Below are 22,628 nucleotides of genomic sequence, written 5' to 3'. Positions count from 1 at the left end.
CAATCTTTGATATTATGTTGTCAGCATAGATACACATCCTACTCCTATATCACGCGAGGATATAACACCCCAAACATCCAGTACTTGAAATAAGCAGTTTGCATAAATGTGGACAATCAGCAAGTACGGTCCAGGTACCAGTATTTCCCGCTAAGGGTTGTTAATATATGTCGGATATACGACATGGCCAGTTACATTTCTCGCGGCTTTCACCAACGAATCATGCCGAGGGCAAGTTCGCGCACCGAATATTCTAGAGTTTCGTTTTGTGGGTTAGTTGTACTGTAGCGGCGAGGGATATTTGATTAAAACCCAGGCAGACGGTGTATCACCGAACAGGAGGGGATGGCCATTTTGTTTCGCTCCTGGGTACTCTGCTGCCTACCGACTCCACGACAAAAAAGGGTGAGTTTATATTGCATTTCCTGATAAAGCTACAAGCTTCCACCGGAATTATTATTCCCTTGCAAACTCCTTTTGCGGTCAACTACCAGGGAGGATATCTGGGGATACCAAATTTTACCAACAGAGAGGTACCAAACTAACCTCGCCGCTCTGCTGCGTCTGCAGTCATCATCTAACATCATATACTGTAAGACTGTGCCTGGGGGGGGGGATTAAATCCCCCTCAGACCCCAATAATACTCCGCCACTGCACGTAGTTGCTCCTCCGAGCGGGGTGGCCAGGACTATCTACTTCGTACTCCGTATTAATGTACTTATAACTCGTCTATTGAATTGCAACTATTCCCCCTCGCTAACTTTAACCTTCCCGGGTCATTGGCCTACGAAGCAACAGCCCTGCTGGTGTTACTTAATGATCGAAACTTATAGACTTATAGGACGGAACCAAGCGTGAGCCTGACTGCGGCAGTTTACTTTCTTCCCCTTGGTCTACTACTAAAACCGGTTCTGAATCCAAAGGTTCAAATACCAAGCATACTATTCTTAATTCCAGGATAAAGGGGGGTCACGGGGTCCTCCAGGTGCTGATGGCGATGCAGCGCATCCACTGTCCATTTGCTGGGAAAACCAAATCCCAGCCCAGGAGTGCAGCACGGCATTCGGTAGGATCCGACTCTGTGTGCGATGGGTGATGGCGCGCATTAGCACCCAACGAAGTTTATTGGGGGATATCTGATCTCGCTGTCCAGAGTAGTAGTATGAGGTGCGATTCGCATTCATTCGACGAGTCAGTGCTGTGGTGGCTTTCTCTTTGCAACGTGCAGCCAGCACAGTGCAGCACCTGGGATTCCATCGACCCCGCTATGCGGGCGACGCCTTTTCAATCACAATCTGATGTGCATGGTATTGGCATTGGTATTGGTTCTTGCTGGCTATTGCAATAGCACAGGGTAGCAGCACAGAAGAGCTTTGTGGGGTCTACTGTGGAGTGCCAACTGCGCCGTCAACTTTCCTACCGCCACGTGTCGCTTTTCTGGCTTCGTCTTCAACCGCCAATTTTGCAGTCTCGCAGTCGAACAGTCTAGCAGCCGGCTGGAAGACATTTCTTTGTCCTGGATTCAAATCCCCCCACTCGGAATGGCATCCAAAGGCCCATATTAAGACCCCCCTCGAATCACTGTTGCCATGAAGCAATAGGGGGGGATGCGGGAAGTGCGATCGAAACAAATGATCACACGGCCTCCTGGAAATGTAAGCTAGAACCGCGAGGTCTCCAATTCCATCATATCTCACATTTCCTGCTGAGCCTGACAGACAATATGATAATTCATCTTCCGCGAGTTCCCATCCCTCACTACCCAGCGTGGGGGAGACTGCTACTCCTGCCGTCAGGGGCCACTGCAATCCTGGCCTCGACCGGTGTTGGTGAGGTTACAGTAACCGTTGTGGTGTTGCACTCCTTCTGCCCCCTTGCAGTGTGGTATTGCTGGGTTTGGATAACGGCGTCGGTCTCATTTGCATGCCGGTGCCAGTCGTGTGGTTTCTCTCCGACCTGGGCGTCCGCGGTTACAAACGGGTGGTGATGCTGACCATTATGCATTCTTCGTTCAGCGGCCGTTGAAGGGACCGATAGGGGCCGAGACATTGGGATAGGGGATGATGAGGCATTCCCGAGTCTGTCTGTAGATGGCCGTTTGTTCCCCCACGAGAAATGTCACCCGCCTCATCTAGAAGGAGACACAGTAGTCAGGCACCTGAGTAGATGTGCCGGAGCATTAGTGATGCCGGTGACCAGGAGTGTGGACTAAATCGCATTTCATAATATATCTCCGTTGTCTCGGCAGTAGGGTCAGTCACGAGTTTGATATATCCCGTTGAACGTTCAAGACAAGGGATAGGCGCCTGAACTCTCTCTCTCTCTCTTCATGTAGACTACGTTCAAAAACTCTCTCTGTTCATTCATTCGCCCATGTTAAACTCATAACCGTGGCATACTTTAGGCGTGGCAACTGTTGGAAAGCTAGCGTTGACGGGCGCCAACAGCCCCCTTCTCCTCGCCGACTATCCCGTTACCGAATACCTACTCGACGGGACTGCCGGCGACCTGAATCCTCTCACCAAAATCTAACGCTAAGCCGAGTGACTTAGTGACTGGAATAGAGGCCTTGTTTATTAGTTGGTTTGTTGGCAATATACGCGTGGGTGGCTGAGGGGTATTCTCCCGTCCAAAGTCGCATTTGGGTACGATTTGTTGGCCGTGGTGCCGTTCCCATTACTATTTTCGCTTCGAGTGTCCCGGGAGTATGGTTGTCGGTCAGCGGTACTATCTTTGAAACTAGCACAGTACCATTCGATATTTTCCCAAACATATTATTCCCTGTGGGCTCAATACAACGTGCATTCGTCTAATTTCGTTATCAGATCTATGCGAAACGCCGTTCCTGCTTCGCCGGAAAAAGCGAGCTATCTCCTTTCTCCTATAAGTTGTCTAGACTCTGGATGAATACCGGCATAATGACATAAAGGCTAGCTGAACAAGGGTCACGTTGGGATCCTTTAAAATCCTTCGATAGAAACAAGAGGTGGGCGGCAGATGCGTCTTCTATGGTTAGGGACTCGGATTTTGCTGTCAACTATGTTTGTACTGTACAAGGATAAAATACCCACCCCGAGTATCTAACAACTCTTTTTATATCCAGGAAGCTCGTGTTCGTGGTAAGATTCGTACCCAACGCTCGTTCCTCCAACGCAGTCAGACCACCTTTTACGCACTTCGACTTCCATATGGTCCTCTCCATGGTGTTTGGAGCGACCATGTCCCAGTGACATGTTCTTGCTTCCCTTTTGTTAGCGAAATGAGGCACTAATCCACTTTCTCATGATTACCCTATTGGCAAGAACCGAAGCATCCCGATCAGATTTTCTGTAGCATGGCGCTCTTAACATATGTAACGTACATGATACCTCACGGAGCTTCGACCTTTGAAACAAGAAACGCTAAAGAAAATCTGCTTGCAAAATCCAAGAGTCGTCGAATACTTCGATCACGCTGCGAGAGGTCCTCTGCCTTCGGCTTCGAGAATACCCAACCAAGCAACCCACCAATCAACCAATACACTTGTAATTTGTCCTTATTTTCTTTGTGTACTGTCAGGTTATCCATTGTAGCTAGCCGTTCACTGCCAAATTAACTATGATAATTTATACAGATAATACCGAGTTTTGTACATGTACAGTATACATACCTTTCCAAGAGCAGTACTCCCTCTAGTAATCTATATGTTTGCAAGTTTTACATTTCATGTATGAACATTCCGCCATAGAATCTTGCACTTCCGGCATCCTAAGCATACGTCCTTCATATTGCCAAACATCTTACCGCCTTCGTTCGCTACCACTTTTCACCGCCCATCGTCTCGACTCCCACAACTCCTATATAAAGCCAAATAAGGCAAAACCAGTTAATCGGCACAAGGGCTGGCCACTTGGTGAAGTGGTACGGATCAAATTGTGAGTGCGATGTTGGAGAGAGTTTCCTGTCTTTTCTTAGAGATATCTCGAAAAAGGCTCAGCCTAAAATAATTCAAACTCAGTGCGTCTGGTTTTAACCAGGGGCGGGCGCTTCGGCGCTCCCTGGATTTTTGCTCTTTTTAATTATCGATATAAAATTTCCTTGGTTTTTTTTAACGAAGTCGTTGGGAGAGAGGGGATATACCAAAAATATCAAACTTCGGATGCGAAAGCGAGAAAAGGAAGCAGGAGCGGAAATACAAAAGGCCTCACCTTCGGTTAGACAGCCCTATCCACAGTTTCTACACTTAACGTTTGCTTGGAGTGCCGCGTCGGCTAGTAATAGCTAATAGAAGGGAGCATGTAGTATCTTCTACGATCAGAGCAATACAATATATGTGAACTAGCTACCAAGTCTCCAAGTAAGAGTTTGGGGCTTTGCTCGTGGCACCCCCCGGGCTCACTTTACTAAAACTAAAAACTTACTACAAACTACTACTACAACAAAACAATTATTATAGTATAAATTTATATACAATTAATATTAGAACAATGAATTATAATTATAAGTATATTTTAATTAATAGTCGCTATTCCTTTTATATTAATTATATCCTTAAATTTATAAGTTAGCTTCTCTGTTAAATATCTCTACTCTATAGGATTAGCTTTATCCTATAGCTCTTGTAATACTACTTTCAACTTATTAATAGAAGTTAGAGGATTTAGTAGTTTTGTAATCTCGTCTTTCATCTATCGCCAGACTTTCTCAATTGGGTTTAGATCTAGGGAAGAAGGAGGCTAATCAAACCCTCTAATCCCTTTATTGATCTTTGGTAACCTAGCTTTCCCCATATAGACTTTAGCTCCATCTTCTATAAATATTAACTTCTCTTTCTCCTGTTCGTTAAGAGAGTCAAAGTGAGAGAAAACAACAGTGTCTAGTGCTTGGGTTAAGTATACCTAGCTGCAAATACCCCTCCTCCTGTCCTCCTTCTCCAAAAACACAAGAGGAGACTTCCAATCCTAGCTATGAGCTCCCTATATCATGACGCTTATTCTCCCAGTCCTGTAAACCGACTTTATATAAATCTGACAGTGCTTTTCTCCTGGCCTCCGAGTAACCTAGATCCTTCCTCTCTTTCCTGTCTCAAATATTGCCTTGTCACTCCAGAGAACGCGTCTCCAATCCAGAGTCCCCTACTACTGGTATTTTAACGCGAAAGTAAAGCGTCTTTTAGCTTGTTTTTTCGAGATAAAAGGTCGAGGATAGGCTTTACAACGACGATATCCAAGCTTCCGAAGTGTACGTCGAATACAAGAAGAAGAAACGTTTAGAAATAGCTCTACTTTAATTCGAGACCAAGAAACGCGTCGTGTATCCCAAGAAGTAGATATATATCGAAGAATTCGTCGAATATCTCGTTTTGTTAAACTTTGAAGTTTAGTCGCTTTGCCTTTTCGAAGAGACCGAGAAGATCTACTTTTAATAGTATTTCGTACTGTTGACTTTGGAATACTAGTAAGTTTATTAATCGATTTGTAGCTATGACCGGTATTGTGTAAGACGCGTACTTTTGCGCGCGTCGGAGTATCCCAATTAGCTTTTACTACTCTAGGCGTAACAGGAGAAGAAAGAATTAAGGATTCCATCAATATTAAGCTAATTAATAACGCGTTGTAGGGTAGTTATAGGTAAATGGAATGTAGGTTGTTTTTAGCTGGGGGAGAATTTAACCGGGGGGGGCTACGAGCAAAGCCCCAAGTCTTACATGTGCAGTCTTCCGTCTCGTGCCAGGTAGGGCTATCGGCGAACGACGCCGAATCTAGTAATATTTCCTTTTTTTCATAAAGCTTGTTGAAAAGACCTAAGTGTTATATAATACTTGAACCGTATAGATTAGAAACCCAGCATATTTGACTTGGAAATTGAGCATCTAGTTTCCCTATTAATAAAAATCAAGCCACCTCTTGAATATTCACATCATCCATCTCCCCACCTAGTTCGTATTGTATTCATCCGTCACTTATGTATCGTAACTGCAAAATCCCTCGTCAATGGCTTCCCAACCGGTACCACAACATCACCGTTCGTGCCATGCTGCGCCCAATTTGTAACTGCCTCTCCATCAACAGAACAGCCCGCTAGGCTTCCGCTCAACCCCAAAATCACAATCCTAGCAATCTTCACCCCAGGATTGTACCCATAGCTCCCCCTCATCCGGAAAGTCTTCCCGTCAAAGGTGAACTTTACAGACGTCGTGGATTTCTGCACAAGACTGATTCCGTCATCAATATACAGATCTCCCTCCGCAGTTCCATCACTGCCAATGGGTACGATAATCTCGAAGTCCTTTTTACGGAGGTCGGCTGTTGTCAAAGCTCCTGCAACTCGTTGAGGCACGATAACGCCACCGCGGTAGTGTAAAGGAATGGATTCGTAATCTACATTCTCGATTTTGATATTTGAACCCTTACCTTGGACCGCGGCGTGGGTGTGGAAATCGTAGAAGATATCGTTTGGCAGGTAAACATCAACGCTTGTGGAATCCTTTTCGGTCACAGGGCTAACAAGCAGGGAAGGACCATAAAAGTACTGCAACTCCAAAGCGAAAGTGTTCGAGTCCTGGGGGTAGATATAGAACATCGGGTTTGCGAGAGGCGTTCCGTCGACTGTTTGCCGATATAGTGCTGTGTAGATGTAATCCAAAAGCCTATAACGAATATCGATGATCTTCTTCGCCGCTGATGTAACGCTTGCCCATCGATAATATTCCTGACTAATACTGCTATCGGAATTATGATTGCGGTAGAAGGGGCTAAAGGCTCCAAGGGTGGCCCATCTCGCACACAGCTGCTCGGTCGTATTGCCCCCAAACCCACAAACATCGGAGCCCGACATGGGCACTTGATATATGGATGTGAAACCTAATAGCGTTCGGATTGAGAGACGATAATGCAGCCACAGGCTTTCATTGTCTCCAAGCCAGTGTCCAACTTTGGCGCCAGCCCCTGCAAAGGTGCTCCGGGTGATTACGAAGGGCCGTTCTGTCGGGCGGCGATATTCCATTGCTCCTCTTGAAGTAGTCGACATCACTGGAGTTATTAGTTCCTATCCCACATCCCCATGAGGGGAACTTACTAGTGCCATAAAGGTTATGAGTATCGTACATGGCGAGGCCATTTTGGTGTATGACATCTGTATTGACAGTGTGATTCGAAATGCCTCCCCCAGCGGCATTATCTGCATAGGTATAAGCAGCAGCATTGTGGATAGCATATTTTGGAAAAAGTAGGTCGCGGCCCGGCAGGCCATTTTCTTGCCCAGGAACTAGTCTAGTCTCGAGTTCGAGGGATCGTTGAAGCGGAGGTACTACAATTGACCTCGGCTTTTTGGTTGCTGAGCATGGGGTTCCTTCTGGTTGGAAATCGCAAGGGAAGCCCGGAAGAGGTCTTGGTGGAGAGCGAACTGGCGGGGGCTTTGGGGGAAACCCAACGGCAGAACCAAAAGGCTGCGAATAATATTAGAACGAATTTCGAGTTTAGAAATGTAAAATGGAGTCAGTGAACTCACATCGTCGCATGGGAAATCACAAGCAAAGCTAGACGGCTCATTCATATCAATCCACAGCCCATCAATATCCACACCACTCTGTGGCGAGAAAAATGTGTAGAACTCATCGTTCCAGTATTGTTGAACTTTGGTATTAAACCAATCAGGGAACACAGTTACGCCAGGCCAGACCACACCCAGCCAGTAAGACCCGTTGTCCCTCTTCAAAAAAGTGTCATATTTGGCGCCATTCTGGTATGCCGGATAATCTTGATATGCAACAGCTGGGTCCACCATCAAGACTTGTTTCTGATTTTTAGAATGCAGATAGTGATTGAGTTCTTGCATCTGTTTGAGGGGGAATCGCTCAGGATCCAGCGAGAAGACCTATGAATTTTAGAACAATCCATTTGAAATATGGCGCGCATTTACCTTTCTCTCGTCCATATAATCAATATCAATCCACATAGTCTCTAATGGAATTCCCGCTTTTGAGTAGTTGTAGACAGCTTCAGCAACATCATAGGCATCTCGATATCCATATCTGCAATTCTGGAAACCAAATGTCCAGTATGAATGCATGGCAGGCAATCCCGCAACCTCGGCATACTGTTTTGACACGTCCACGGGCGTTGGCCCAGCCATAAAGTAAAAGTCCAGAACCCCACCAAGGGTGTTGTACTCCAGATACTGATCCTTGCCATTCGTGTTATTGATCTTAATATCCATGCCATTTGAATTGAGGAAGAAGACTCCATGGGTGCCTGAAAGTCTATGATCGAAATATATCGGGTGGTTGCCGTATAAATTTTCCCCAAGTGGGATAGCGAATGAATCTCGGCTCCATAGCGTTCGGATGTAATCAGTAGTTTTCAGACGGAGCGAGTCTGAATGTTCACCTAGGCCATAAAGATTTGGGTTTTCTGGAAGAGATGTCCTGAGTCTTACGTATTGGGATTCAAAAACAAGACTTGCAGCAGACGTGTCGAAGAGGACCTCTCCAGTTTCGGTACGAATAATTGAGAATGAGAATGGAGAAGTTTCGTGGTGGAATTGGATATTGGCGTGCTCAGATACTGTTCCCGGTAGCACTGGTGGACGTGGGAAAACGCTGGTAGGGACTTGATAAACACTTCGGGCAGCATCTTGGATCTTGACATGGATTCGATCATCTGTACTTTACGTTAGCTGTGCAGCTTATACACGATTTAATTGGACCAAAGGTATGGCGATGAGTATAAACTGACCGGTCTCATACACCACCTCTAAGGTCAAGTTCTTCAAATCATCACCGTATACATTACAAGCCGCACCAGCAAGATTTAAATCAGCAGTGAGACTATGCGCATTCGTCCTAACATTAGAAGCTGTGTAGCCTGGACAAGTAGCTAAAGAGTCGCCTGAACTTGCAACTGAAGTAGCAGTGACAGCCGCAATAGCCACCGCCAACCAGGAGAATATGTAAGACATGACGGACGCAATGGAAAGGTCGAAGAGGAGTGGCCTCTCCAGAATTTCCTGAAGGGCATACATGTTTTTGTAGTAGGGTTTTTTTAGGCGTCGAGGTTGGTCCTTGCCAGTTATCCCCGCAATGAGCACCTACCTGCCACATGCAATGCTCGACGCTTTGGTGTATAGCAAATCTCTAATGAACTGCGGGGTCTCAGGCATCCTAACCGGAGGTTTCGCCGAGATCAATGTCGGCGGCTTTCTTTCTGAAGCTTTCGATAAGTACTTCGTATAAGTGATATACACAAGGGTTATGACATGCCACACGGAGTAAAAGGCGCCAAAAGCGATGTTGTTATGCGTTGTTCCTGGTGGCTGGGAGGCGTTCTTAGTCTTGTACCTATTGCTAGCCGTGGCGAGGGGTGTTGACCTTCAACACTTCCCTGCCCTGTATCATCATAACCCGACTGTCAAAAACGACCCGACCCCCGACTGTTCTAGCCAAGATATACAACACTGTGTCACGCAGTACGAAAGCGTCATTGACGCAGGAAGAGATGAGATTCTCCGGGGTTATTGGTCCGAATATTGCATTTAGTTGGTGAGAGTTATACCAAGCTTGAGCTTGGCTCTGCAAACTGCTTGATTGAGCTTCAAAACAACCCATGCACATGCAGAATTCCTCCCACATGTATTCTAGTTTGTTTGTTTGTTTGTTTTATTCATACTTGCAAGCCTATAAGGCCCATAACGGTGGTCTATATACAGAAAGATGGGGTTCCCAAGCACTAGAAAATACCAATTCTTTTCGCGTCTAAAAATCGTCGGCGTATACCTTCAGCACCTAAATATACGCCTTCTAGCGCCCTGTCATATATATATATATATATAGCTAGAGAATCGAAACCTGTTGAATTGCAGTCCTTGGACTAATCTCCTGCCTATTTTCTGACCGTGGCTCTGATATAACCGTCGCGAACGGTTCACCTTTAGGGGTGGGGCTAAGCCTAGGAAACTGCATCCCGCGGCGCACAGGCAGGGGGTGGTGGCTCAGCAAGCTCGGCTTCATGTCGGGGTGCAGAGCGGCCCTATTTTAGCTTCCTATATCTTGGGGAACTCTATCCTCCGTTATATAGAATTATTTATACCTATATGCTTAAATCTATAGGTTTGTGTTATTAGCGTACTCGTACGTCCCGCCGTTAAGTCTCCTTTTTAGGGGAGATACCTCCTAGTCCTTTGTATATCCTCTCCCATATGTTTTATTACTATATTTAGTCCTCGGGGTTTATCCGGACTATCTTGAAGTAGTAGAGGAGGCCCGTTTGTTGTAGGAAGTTGGCTGCCTCCTTGGTATATTATAGTTTTGTTGGGATCTTCTTTAGATCTATTGTACTGTCGTTGATCTTGTCCCTGAAGCTTTCTCAGATTTCGGTCCACCCGGGGCAAGAAAAGAGAACGTGGGAGACTGTTTCGTCTGCTTCGTCGCAGTTTTGGCATGTCGGTGATTCGAAGCTTGGGACGTTCCATTTGTGTAGGTACTTCCTCAGGCCTATCTTCTAGGATGTATTCTAGTTATTGAACACAACCCTTTTCCTGGGCAATCTAGTCTAGTACGTTGGCTGTTCTTGCTCCGGCTACAATAACCATCGCCTCACCTTCGCCTCGGTCCACTCACCTGAGCAGCTCGAGCAAGCCATAAGTACTTATCTTCAATTATATCGGGTTTGTAGCTTTCTCTCCTTTGATTAATATTATTTATCTTCTTATATTATATATGATATATTTTTTGTGGAGTGTTGACGACATTCTAGTAGAGCCCAAGACGGTCCTCTAGGGAAAACCGGAGCATTAACAGTGGCGTTATCGTTGCGCTGGCGTATTTGGGAGACAAATCATTGAAAGGGGAGCCACAGTGTTTCCATTGCGCTGGGGTTGGACAACGCGGGTGGTTATAGCACCGTGATCGTTGGTGAAAGCTCCTGATTTGCGAAGCCATTTGGCCTTCTCGGTTTATCCCTCAGTGCAATTTCCTTCTCATAGTAAATGGCCAAACTCCCCTGCACTTTCCGCTGGTTTCTTGACATAAAAGGCCGCCAGATCTTCTGGGTTCAGGTTGTTGAGCCATCTCTCTCTATATTCCCTCACATCCGGGGCCTCCGTCTCTTCAGTTTTATGGCTATCATCTATACCGGTATATGTTAGCTATGATACCGCAAAGTTGAAGCCGGCAATGTGATTTAAAACACTCAGGTTAGAGAGACAGGTATAACTTGGCACGCATTCAGGTGGTGGGATCATTATTAAATAAGGTGTTGAGAGACGGAAGTTGCAATGAAACCTACTTACGGTTGTGATACCAGCTTTCGTAGCAAGAATGAGAGAACCGAACTTACCATATTTGTCCCTCAGCTTCCTTCATCAAAGTATCGTGAATCTCCGAGTTCATTGGAGCAAAGATACCGGTCTTGGAGACAACCTCGCCAAGAACTGACTTGGCAGTAACTGCGGCATGGATTCCAACGAACTGAGGAATAGCAGAATGTCGACTATGATAATAGTGGCATTTCAGTCCCGGCTATTCGGGCCGTCCCCGGCGATGCTGGGTCGTGGCGGCTTGAACAATTAGTCAATTAGAAGCCCCGATGAGGAAGCTGTTGGCACGAGACTTTATATATACACATATTACATGTCCCATGACGATGTCCCTAGCTGCCCACCAGTAAATGGGTGTAAAATAATACATATATGTGTCCATTGGGCCTCTCCTAGGCTATAAGTAACACCAATAAACGCCGGAACCTAGTACTATAAACCCGTTGTGCTATGCATTTAAATATACCTTTCTTCTACCAACTTCGTATTTGGATTAAGCTGAATCTGGCTCGGGGGACGGGCCGAGATGCCTCTGTACACCTGTGAGAGCGCCGATAAGCATTGGTGGCAAGCATATCCTTCCATTTTTCTTCTCCCACTAGAATAAATATTAGTTACAACTTCATCCCAGCTATTGAATTTTTCAGTGGAGGACTTACCTCGGGACCACCAATCCCGCTGTCCTTGCGTCCCAACCAGTTTATATGTAGCCTGTTCGGTGTTGCTGATTTTGAATACCAGGTAGTGCTATCAAATCTCCCCTCGAACTCAGCGATAAACGGACTGTTTTCAGAACTTCCGCTCTGCCCCTCAGGGCCGGGATTGAAGTATTTCTGCAGACTCTCACCGGTCCATGCTCTATCAAAAAACATTGGAATCGGAGCAAAAACAGGCTTCAGTCCATGAAGCAATGCCATGGTCGCCGGTCCTATTTGACTTCCTAAGTGATTCCCCTTTAGGTTTTCCGCATGCATCACACTGAGCAGCATTTTGCTTATCCGGATCTGTGTTCCAATGCTAGCCCGGCTTTGGAGCTTGCCACCAAATGTTCCCCAGACTTCAGATTGGCCAGTCCACGTTGTATTCGTGGGATTGAAAATAGGCGCTAAAGAAATAAGATCTGCATCTTCTCCTACTCCCCATTTATAGTCATCCTTGGTTGGATCAGATACGGGCTTTGGTGGACCAATGGGTGTTATGTCTGTGTTTGACTGTGGTCCCCATATCATCTTGGAACCATACGCGTCTTCTATGGTTTTCCGGAATTTGGTATGATAGGGTCCATGAACGGAGGGAATGTAGAATCGTTCATTGCGTTCCCACAGGCCTTTCCGGGGCTGAACTCGGGCAAAGTCTGCCAACTTCTCAAGTAAGTTATAGTGGTGCCCTGTATATCGCATATCCATGTTCCAATTCCAGACAAATTCATATTCAGGATGATCCTGAGAGAACTTCTGGACGACAAGCCAATGGGCCTTTCCCTCAGTTTTGGATGTCTGAGGGAGTTCAGGGTACCAATCCTTTGTGATGGCCGCGTTCCACATTATCGTCATGTTGTGAAACTCGGTTGGTACGTAGGAATCGAGTGCAAAGTCATATGCGTCGCTATCGGTCCATATCGGGATATCGGGATCGGTTACCTCCATCATAAGCCAGACCTGGTATTCCCCTCCACTGCGCAATGATAACTCTGTAATTAGAGAACGAATACTCTGCCGGTCGTTTTTCGTGAATTGTTGTCCTGAATGGGTCCGAATAAGGACGGCTGTCCGTGGTTTCGGTTTGATATCATGCTTAGGCAGGCCATGCAAACCTTGCTTTCGAGCTTCCGCCTCATCTACAATTGTATCATTCCTCCTGTGTAGCCTAGTTCCATTGACCGAGGCTGTTGAATTCAAGCGGCCCTCCGTCTTGTGGGAGTTGGAGGAGTTGGCCTGAGTTTCGGCAAACCTGTCTGCATTTAACTGGGCACATACACGTTGTAACTCTCCCCAATTGGTAGTCGCCGACGCGTCGTTGGTAGGAGCCCGTTTAGTAATATTAGGCGCACTGGGAAAATTTTCCTCGATAAAGCCATATGCACCAAGCCGAGTTTGCCTTTCAAAACAAAGGTTGCTGTCGATATCTAAAGGAACGTATGAGCCCATCAATGGTTCTTCAAACATTGCTGGATGCCCATCGAACACCCGTACGTCTCCAACCGGCCCAGTAGGCCCCTCGCAGGGCCGATATGTCCCGAAATTGCTCGTGTTCCATGCCTTGGTATTATATTCGGGATAGGGACTGTATCTGTACAACGGATTCTGACTATAAGGCATGGGGGACTTCGCGGGAGTCAATGCTGCGGCTGCAAACCCAGCATGACCTCCCGAGTCAACGAGGTGGTTTATTGTGCTACCAAATATGGCACCGGCAGTCTCGTTCCTGCACATTATCAGCCATGGATTGACCTCTGAGGAGAAATTGTATGCTACTCACCTGCCCAACTTCTCATACTCCTCCCAGAACTGCTCCTGGAGGCTGGGGCTACTATCCTCAGCGTCTGGCTCCTGTTCTTCAACATCCGGTTCCTCGGTAGCAACTTCGGGATTCGCAGCCGTAGGGCTTGGGGGTTTAGGACTTGAAGCTTTCGGACTTGGAGCTTTAGGATTTGGAGGTTTAGAACTTGGAGGTTTAGGGGATGGCGGAGCAGGATTGTCGTCGTAGATATCGTTCCCCACAAGGTTATCTTCATCCAAGCCCACACTCCCTACACCTGAATGTGTCTCACTTCCATCGAAAATGTCAACAGTATGTTGGGTAACTCCGTGGGTCGCGAGACCGCGCCAGAACACAAAGTATACCAACAAGAGGCCAAACACCAGCGCTATACCGGGCCGAAAGCGCGGCATCCTCGATGTTGCTCAAGCTTCTTTGGTTGTATCGTTACCTCATGGGAAGGCGTAAAGAATGCACGATTGGGGAATCTGGAGATTGGAGTACAAGAAAACATGGCATAGGGGGAGAAAAAGAAACTTGGGCAGATACAGACATGTGGCGCTGCATCGCGTACATGATGGATCTTGGCACGACCGATATGTGGATTGCTTTACCTCGGTGCCTTCAGTGACTCCAACGGTGCACAGTGCAGAACCGGGTGAGGCTGAGCCACTGGAGCATGGGGAAGAAGGTGCTGTTGGAAGCCAAAAAGGGGGTGTTGGTGTTACGGCTTCCTAGGGTTGTATGGGTCGGATTGCGAAAGGTACCGAAATCCCTTAGCGGAACCGAGGGAGTTGGACTATCCACCTTGTAATATTATCCGTGAGGAGTTCAGAGGCTAGAAGATGAACAACCATATCGGATCACACTGGATTTTCAGGATGTTGTATAAAGGTCCTTATGGAGTATTATAACTAAGATACCACACTAGGGTTTCCCGATCGAGGAGACTTGGTCTTAAATATTATACTTTGTTATATTTACATCTATACATTATCTATTAGAGTTCATCAATAATAACCTGCCTATAAAAAAGGGTATATCCACGCCTTTCGTATAAAAGGCTCCCAAAAGACATGCAATCCCAAATGCTGAAGCTAGGGAAGGGTATAAGTACGTGCCACGCCAGGCGCTTTGTAAATGTGCAGAAAATAAAATGTGTCGTTTGGTCGAGAAATTTATCGTAGAATTGTAGATTTTCATTGAGCCATTCAATGTATTCAATGTCGGGGAGTCGAGATCGAATTTTCGCAAGCCGGATAAATCACATCATCATCAATCGCGTCGTTCTACGCTCCATTCTGCTGCTTCCGCTAGCAGCAGCGCCGAGGAATCTTCCTTTCTGGGCTCTCCTGAATGCGTCTCGCTCACAGTATACACGACCGTCCATTTCGAAATAATCGTGTCTCAAGCTCCTCTTACAGTCTGCGCAGGTTAAGCATCTGGGATGAAACTTTTGCTGCCTCTCCGTTTCAAGATATTGTCCCTCAATCCCCCTATCACATGTGGTGCACATGCTCCCGTTCAATTTGTGGTAATGCCGCTCGCAATAGGGCGCATCGTCAATGACGTAGAAGGTCGAGGTTTGAAACGGCTCCTTGCAAGTCGTACACACGAAACATTGTTTATGATACCGTCCAGTCAAGCGCCCATCCGCAGATGAAACTGATTTGCCCTTGATCGGTTCACCACAGGCCTTGCAGTTGCCCTTGGAAGCAGTGGCACGTCGAGGACGGTCCTCCCGAGGCTTATTCGGAAGCGCCAACCTAGTACCAGCAAGATTGTCCAAACTACTAGGGGACGGACGTTCTCCTTGGAAGGTTGGGTCCATGGGAGATTCTGGAGAGAGCATAATATCATTCCGATTTTGTGGGTATAAGGGCCTGGCGGATTGCTGTACGATTATCGAGTTATCCTTTGGTGGGGATGGCCGTGGGGCGGGCCCATCGGGTTGTAAGGTCATAGAGGATTGAAGTTCAGACATCAAAAAATCCATCTGGGTTGTATCAGAGGGTTGTCGTCGCAGTCGGCCAGGGCCGGTTGATCGTGGTGGGCTAGATCGAGAGCTTGCCTTGCTTGCTTGAGTGTATCCAGAACCGTCGGAAGACTGAGATTCTGTGGGTGTATGATAGGGATTTCCAACTCCAAATTCGGCGGCAAGATCGAGGTTTTCTGGCATAGGGGGGGTTTCACCAGGCTGTGTGTCTCCTCGGGGTTTAATCAGACTTACACCGCGTGGCGGTAGAGGCCTTGTCAGATCCGGGCCAGAACCAGATGGTTTTCTCATTTGTGATCCAAATCCGGGTTCTGAGGGTCTCCTAAACGGCGCATCCTGGCTTGTGTTCGGCAATGGGAATGTCTGTGACCTATTCTCAAAAAGCGAGCGTTGGTTGAAGGCATCGTCGCTCCCAAGTGGTGGTCCAAATCCTCCATATCCGTTTTTGCTAGGGACCTTAGGAGCAGAAATACCCAATTTGAATCCATTTGAACTATTAGTCGATGTCCTAGAATGGCCAGATCCTGCAGTGCCAGGTCGCGCGATAGACCTGCCTGAGTCCTCGGAACGTGAAGACATGGTCATATCAGCCAAACTAGCTCCGGTCCCTTTTCTCTGGTGTCCTCGCCGAGCTGTAGGGTCATCCGGTTTTCTTCGGTTGTTAATATCAAAGGGCCCAGGCGCAATAGTATTCATTCTCTTGAGGAGACCAGCATTAGTACCAGTTTCCGGACTGACAGGCGCATATATCTGGTCCGGCTCCGCATATATATTCCCCATGCCGCCATTTTCCGCAGCTTTATAAGATCGTGGTTGTGGACTTTTTGGGGGAAATGGAGGGAAGGCACAGTCCAAGTTCGACGTGAGTAGTCCAGGAGACGGTGGCGCTCTTTGTAAAGGAGCAGTCGCATTCCGTAACGGTCGTCCAAACGGTGATCGGCGGCCATCGAGGGGAGAACCAGTTGATGACGTCGCACTTTGGGGTGTTAATTGGCCTTGAGGGAAATATGGACGATCTATAAAATATTAGCACGCTCACCAAGTCCAGACTGTAACCACATACTTGCAGCGGAGGTGTCAACCTTCGGACGCATCGCCCTACCGGGCTTCAAAAATCCTTGATCATTTACGGGAGTCTGCTTATATGGCATTCTATCAAAGCTGCCATATGAATCTGGTGGAGGCGTCGCTACAAACGATTAGTTACGAGACAAAATTCTTGGGATTTGTAGCAACATACGTTCGCCAGAGCTACTACACACATGATCGCCCATCTGAGAGATCTCGATATCTCGAGCACACATAGAACATTTTATCGTCGGCAGGAAGCTCGAGGCTCCATTCATGTCCGCCATCCTGTCCAACGCTGTTCGACGATCCGATCGCAAATTCCTATAATTGTGTGTACTCTCGAAGACATGCGCCGGGCCGAGAAAACAATCGGCGGTGTGAAGATGTCCTTAAGCTTTAAGGTCCGACAACGGTATCAAGGTTGCCGGCCAGAATATGGTGGCTCGTTTCAACTTTCGAAGATCTTCCAGGTGTCCAGACACCCACAATGGCTGAGGGAATCGGTGTGGTGTTCGACTGATGAGTTCCAGAGGTCTGATCGCAGCTGCAGCTTGGATACTTAGTGAAAGCTTAGAAAAGGCCAGACGGTAGATCAACTTGGCGGTCGAGGGGAACAATGCAAAGGACGGATAGATAGAATCACTACGAAGGTAAAGACTGTGGGCAAAGAGATGGCCTTCGCAACTAGGGCGCTACGTAGTATCGAGATGGAGATTGAGAGCAGTCGCGGAAGCGTCTCAACGAGGAAGCCATCTGAGGAGTCTCTCCTCCACAGAATCCACAACTCCACTTGTTGTCCGTTCTCCAGGGGCTGAGGACCCTGAGGCTTGAGGGCTTGAGCCTTGAGCCTTGAGGGTGTCCTCCGCTCGCTACGTAGTGCTTCGTTCGTATGGACCGAGTTCTGTTCGCAGGGTTACTGATAGGACCCCCGGCAGCCGCCACATCAAACGACTCGGCGATGTCGAGGTCGTTTTAAGTTACTTTCGTGCAGGGTGTTTCGGTTTCGAGTCCAGCACTGACCGTACCTCGATGACGATGGAGATCAAAACGTCCGATAAGAGAAGAAAGTTCTAACCGATGCCCAGTCCAGCTATCTTCGCAATAATCCAGATATAAACAGTCGAAGCGCAGGGAAGGGAAGGGAGGATAGGGGCAAGATGTCAAATATCAAATTCTTCTTACGGAGTAATGCGACCCTCTATTGGAGCCCCTGACCGCTCGCCAATGCCGATACATATGGCGCAAATCTCCAGTTTGCGGGCGTCGATATGGCCAGGTCCTGGACTCTTGGTGCCTGGTCGATTGAGCTCCGAGCCATACAGATTCCAGAAGGAGGGCAAAAGGCTCGACGATCGAGGACGGCTCACTGCTCTACTTCGTACAGTCTGATGCTCTGTCAACCTGCCACACTGGCCGTGACCGCCGCTGTGACAGTGTGACGGCTTCAACCTCCAACCGCGCACTCGAGACCCAGACTTCTGAGATCCCATCCTGAGCCCCGACTCCTGAGGCGGTTTGGTGACTGGGCGACCGTGTAACCACTGCTGGGCACTGGTCTCTCGGTGGCGCTATTATTGGGGCACGGAGAGCTGTACGGAATAGTACGAGCGCGGTTAAAACCAAGAAAAATCTCCGGGCTCAGGGGAAATTTGGCCGCTGTCCCCCTGGGAGATGATCATCACCACCGATTCCCCAAATGCAATTGGATCTTCTGCCAATAATAATGACAGGTGCTAGTACATGCGCAATCGCGAGGGGTTGCATCGAGCCCCAATTGTTGATGCTTTACAGTGGTTTGTTTCCCTCCCTCGGTTGAGCATAAACCATCTCCACTTGGCACTTTTGGGCCTTAGGGGGCCCGACTCCTGAGCCGTGGGAGCTTCAACTGTGGTCGTGTTTCGGATGTAGACAGACGACGCATCTTTCACATGTAATAGACTCTCAGAATTCCCGTATGTGGATATGGAGATATGTGGATATAGGGTCAGTTATCTCGGGGAATCAGCGGGAACCCCCGCCAACCAACTCCAACCAACTCCAACCCAGTGCAGCAGCAGTTGGTCGCTCGCGATACTCTGTCCAGAATCCAGATTCACCCAAAATTTGATATACTATATTTCCAACACCAGCTCTGGAGAAGGAGTAAATAAGGCTATGTATGACTCGGTTGATGGACGAGGCAGACGAGCCTCCAGATTGGCTTCAGACCAACTCCTGCCGAGATGACGTTCATTCTCATACTGGCCCCATGCCACCCGTGATTCTGTACCGGTGAGGGCATTGAATTACCTTCTTTCTCACCGGTACTTCGTATATCTGGAATCTGGATCCTGTGGATTCCGGTCTCGTGCCGCATTTCCAGAGGGAGGCGTCGGATACAGGTACCTCCGTACATTTATTAATACTGCCAGACATCTTATGATCTTCGGCGTTGGGAACTTGCTTGGCTGATACCGACACGCCAAATCATACAAAGCCTTGAATGAACCAATACCTTTCCGGGCGTTTCCGGTCGTTTCCGGTCTATGGGACATGCTGCATTTGGCTTTGCATATCGACGGATTTGTGGTTCGCAGGCCGAACCAGGACATTTGTGGGACCGGATGCTGAGGACGTGTAATTCTTTCCAAGCAAACGCGGTCCATTCGGGAATTCTTGAAGCTTATGCATGTTATGTGCCCTTATGAACCGAAAGACCTAGGTACTCGAGTACCGACCATGTTTGCCAATTTCTATGACGGAAACTTATTATTATCGTCTGAAAACTGCTCGAGGAATCTGCACTGGGGTGGGATTTCGACTTATTAGTCGCAGCTGTTGGTGGAAGCCAAGGGCTTGGGCGAGAGTGCAGAGGCTTGACCGCAACTTGAGGCGACCAGTGAAATGCTCAACTGAGGATCACCGGATAAACACAAGAGTCCGTTGATATCAATCTGCAAAGTACTACTGTACTGTACGTACTGTACCTACGAATGGAAACATCAGTACTGGACAAGCCCCCAGTGGAATAGGGGACGCAGAAGGCGACTTGAGCCACGAAGGGATAGGAATCCCTTACGGAGAACTGTCGCTATCCATCGCGGTATCAGCGTCGAGCATACTCGCACCCGCGGGATGGGTAAATGGAAAACGCAGATCCAGCGAAAACGAGAGCCCATTGAAGACAGCCACGAAGCTTCACGATAGTACGGTTGATGCAGGAGCCCACAAGTATGAAGTAGCGCGTAGACTTTGTTTGCCGTATCGCCAATGGGCTCCCACTACTGGTGTCGCTGGAGGGAGACTTGCGCTGTCGAGTACGCGCTGCGAGTGCAGTACCGTACGGATCCGTATCGCTGTATCCAGCTAATCGATATTTATGGTGGGGCAGCGCTGCCCCTCCCACCGCCGAACTCGCCGTGCTTTGAACATAAAAGTAAACCTTCGTCTTGCTGGTCTCCCTTCCCTTCTCTCCCTTTTCTTTCTTCCCCCACCCCCATACAAGTCCAGAACAGTGATCTCATAACTCATAACTCATAACCCCATACTTGTATACCTCTCTCCGGAAACTTCTCCGCCAAACCAAACCCCAAAATCGATCGCACGCCTGAGTGTGATCATCCAGTCGTCAAGACGTTTTCCAATCTCCTCAACTCGTAAGTGGCCTGCTCACGCCAATTTTCTGGTTGTGCCTGGGACCATAGAACTGTTCTTGCAGCTCCTTGCCCAGTCACGGCCTCTATCTCGGATCGCATATTTATATGTGGTCGGTTTTGTTGGAACTTCCTGCTAACCTTTGCAGTGTGCACCATCCGTTCGCAGGAGCCCGTTGCTCTTCTCCCGCAGGGGCATCGGACTCTCCATATATCAGTTAAAGATAATTCTATCTACTGAATAAACCCCACTACACTCGCCCCCAAACACTCTTTATCAACCCACCTCAATATCCTCTGATAAAGATGGCTCCCCACGCGGAAGTCGGAATGGGCTCCTCGAACGGAACTGCGACCACCACCCCCGGATCCAAGGCGGATCTTTTCACCGTCAACTCGCCCAATGTTGTCTACACGGAGAACGAAATCCGAACCAAGTACACCTACCGTACGACCTTGGTCAATGAGACTTCAGATGGCAAATTCGAAGCGATTCCCAAGGAGACTCTCTATGACTTCAAGGTCGAACGCAAGGTCCCCAAGACTGGCATGATGCTTGTTGGCTTGGGAGGTAACAATGGCACCACTGTCACTGCCGGTATTATTGCAAACCGCCGTGGCCTGGTCTGGGACACCAAGGAAGGCCGCCAGAATGCGAACTACTATGGCTCAGTCGTCATGGGATCTACCATGAAGCTCGGCACCAATGCTAAAACCGCCGCGGATGTGAACATTCCCTTCCACGACGTCTTGCCCATGGTTCACCCAAATGATCTTGCCATCGGTGGCTGGGATATTAGCGGAATGAACTTGGCCGAGGCTATGGACCGAGCTGCCGTTCTCGAGCCAACATTGAAGGCCCAGGTCAGCAAGGAAATGGCCCAGATGGTCCCACTTCCCAGCATCTACTATCCTGATTACATCGCTGCCAACCAGGAAGATCGTGCCGACAATGTTATTGAGGGTAGCAAGGCTTCCTTGGCTCATGTTGAGCATATCCGTAAGGATATTCGGTAAGCCTCCAAACTTCATGAGAATCGGTTTTAGTGCTCACAGATCATTAGCGAGTTCAAGGCCAAACACAACCTCGACAAGGTCATTGTTCAATGGACTGCCAATACCGAGCGCTTTTCCGAACTTGTGCCTGGTATTAATGACACCGCTGATAATCTCATGAAGGCTATTGAGAATGGTCACGAGGAAGTTTCCCCGTCGACCGTCTTTGCTGTTGCCTCGATTCTCGAGGGCGCTCCGTTTATCAACGGCTCTCCTCAGAACACCTTTGTTCCTGGTTCTATTGAGCTTGCAGAGAGACACAATGCGTTCATCGGTGGCGATGATTTCAAGTCTGGCCAGACAAAGATGAAGTCTGCTCTTGTCGACTTCTTGATCAGTGCTGGTATTAAACTCACCTCCATTGCAAGCTACAATCACCTTGGCAACAACGATGGCAAGAATCTTAGCTCCCAGAAGCAATTCCGCTCCAAGGAGATCTCCAAGTCCAACGTTGTCGATGACATGGTTGCGGCAAATTCCGTTCTCTACAAGGAAGGCGAGCATCCTGATCACACCGTTGTAATCAAGTACATGCCAGCTGTTGGGGACAACAAGCGTGCTTTGGACGAATACTATGCCGAGATCTTCATGGGTGGTCACCAGACTATCTCGTAAGTCTAATTCTTCTCTACGGGTAACCCCCTGCTAACAATTATAGTCTCTTCAATGTCTGCGAAGATTCCCTGCTTGCCTCTCCATTGATTATCGACTTGGTCCTGATCACTGAGATGATGACCCGCATCCAATGGAAGAATCAGTCCAATGATGGTGCCGCCACTAAGGACTTTGGAAACTTCCACAGTGTTCTCAGCATCCTCAGCTACATGCTCAAGGCTCCATTAACTCCCCCGGGAACCCCGGTCGTCAATGCTCTTGCTAAGCAGCGAGGCGCCTTAACCAACATCTTCCGCGCATGTGTCGGTCTCCAGCCTGAGAACGACATGACCCTTGAGCATAAGCTCTTCTAACTGCAATGCGAGTACCTTCGGAGCTTAGTATTTACAGTGGTTTAGCGACTCGTATGAGGTCAAGTCAAATAACCTTCGTATTCCATTGATTCTATAATCAAATTGTCATACATTCAGTCATTACAGATAAATAA

At 47.9% G+C, this 22,628-nt stretch overlaps 5 protein-coding genes across 5 annotated transcripts; 1 reads left to right on the top strand and 4 right to left on the bottom strand.

Moving 5' to 3' along the window:
• Positions 1-5,938: 5,938 nt before the first annotated feature.
• BP5553_03482 (uncharacterized protein) lies at positions 5,939-9,001 on the bottom strand (the record flags this gene model as incomplete). Its single annotated transcript, XM_032012105.1, has 5 exons — positions 5,939-7,011; positions 7,058-7,427; positions 7,490-7,855; positions 7,901-8,640; positions 8,716-9,001. The coding sequence occupies 5 exons, from the start codon at positions 8,999-9,001 to the stop codon at positions 5,939-5,941; spliced, it is 2,835 nt and encodes a 944-aa protein (XP_031871798.1).
• A 1,953-nt stretch (positions 9,002-10,954) lies between these two features.
• BP5553_03481 (uncharacterized protein) lies at positions 10,955-11,366 on the bottom strand (the record flags this gene model as incomplete). The annotated part of the gene is made up of 2 exons (XM_032012104.1): positions 10,955-11,096; positions 11,314-11,366. The coding sequence occupies 2 exons, from the start codon at positions 11,364-11,366 to the stop codon at positions 10,955-10,957; spliced, it is 195 nt and encodes a 64-aa protein (XP_031871797.1).
• Positions 11,367-11,786: 420 nt separating this feature from the next.
• On the bottom strand, positions 11,787-14,184 carry BP5553_03480 (uncharacterized protein; the record flags this gene model as incomplete). Its single annotated transcript, XM_032012103.1, has 3 exons — positions 11,787-11,891; positions 11,953-13,717; positions 13,772-14,184. The coding sequence occupies 3 exons, from the start codon at positions 14,182-14,184 to the stop codon at positions 11,787-11,789; spliced, it is 2,283 nt and encodes a 760-aa protein (XP_031871796.1).
• An 851-nt stretch (positions 14,185-15,035) lies between these two features.
• BP5553_03479 (uncharacterized protein) lies at positions 15,036-17,122 on the bottom strand (the record flags this gene model as incomplete). The annotated part of the gene is made up of 3 exons (XM_032012102.1): positions 15,036-16,783; positions 16,831-16,956; positions 17,008-17,122. 3 exons carry the CDS (start codon positions 17,120-17,122, stop codon positions 15,036-15,038), a joined length of 1,989 nt encoding a protein of 662 aa, XP_031871795.1.
• A 3,654-nt stretch (positions 17,123-20,776) lies between these two features.
• Positions 20,777-22,494, top strand: BP5553_03478 (putative Inositol-3-phosphate synthase; the record flags this gene model as incomplete). Its single annotated transcript, XM_032012101.1, has 3 exons — positions 20,777-21,483; positions 21,535-22,137; positions 22,185-22,494. 3 exons carry the CDS (start codon positions 20,777-20,779, stop codon positions 22,492-22,494), a joined length of 1,620 nt encoding a protein of 539 aa, XP_031871794.1.
• Positions 22,495-22,628: the final 134 nt, after the last annotated feature.

The sequence above is a fragment of the Venustampulla echinocandica genome (genome assembly GCF_003357145.1).
Source record: "Venustampulla echinocandica strain BP 5553 chromosome Unknown scaffold_1, whole genome shotgun sequence".
Taxonomy (NCBI): Eukaryota; Fungi; Ascomycota; class Leotiomycetes; order Helotiales; family Pleuroascaceae; genus Venustampulla; species Venustampulla echinocandica.
This window is presented reverse-complemented; position numbering and strand designations above follow the sequence as displayed.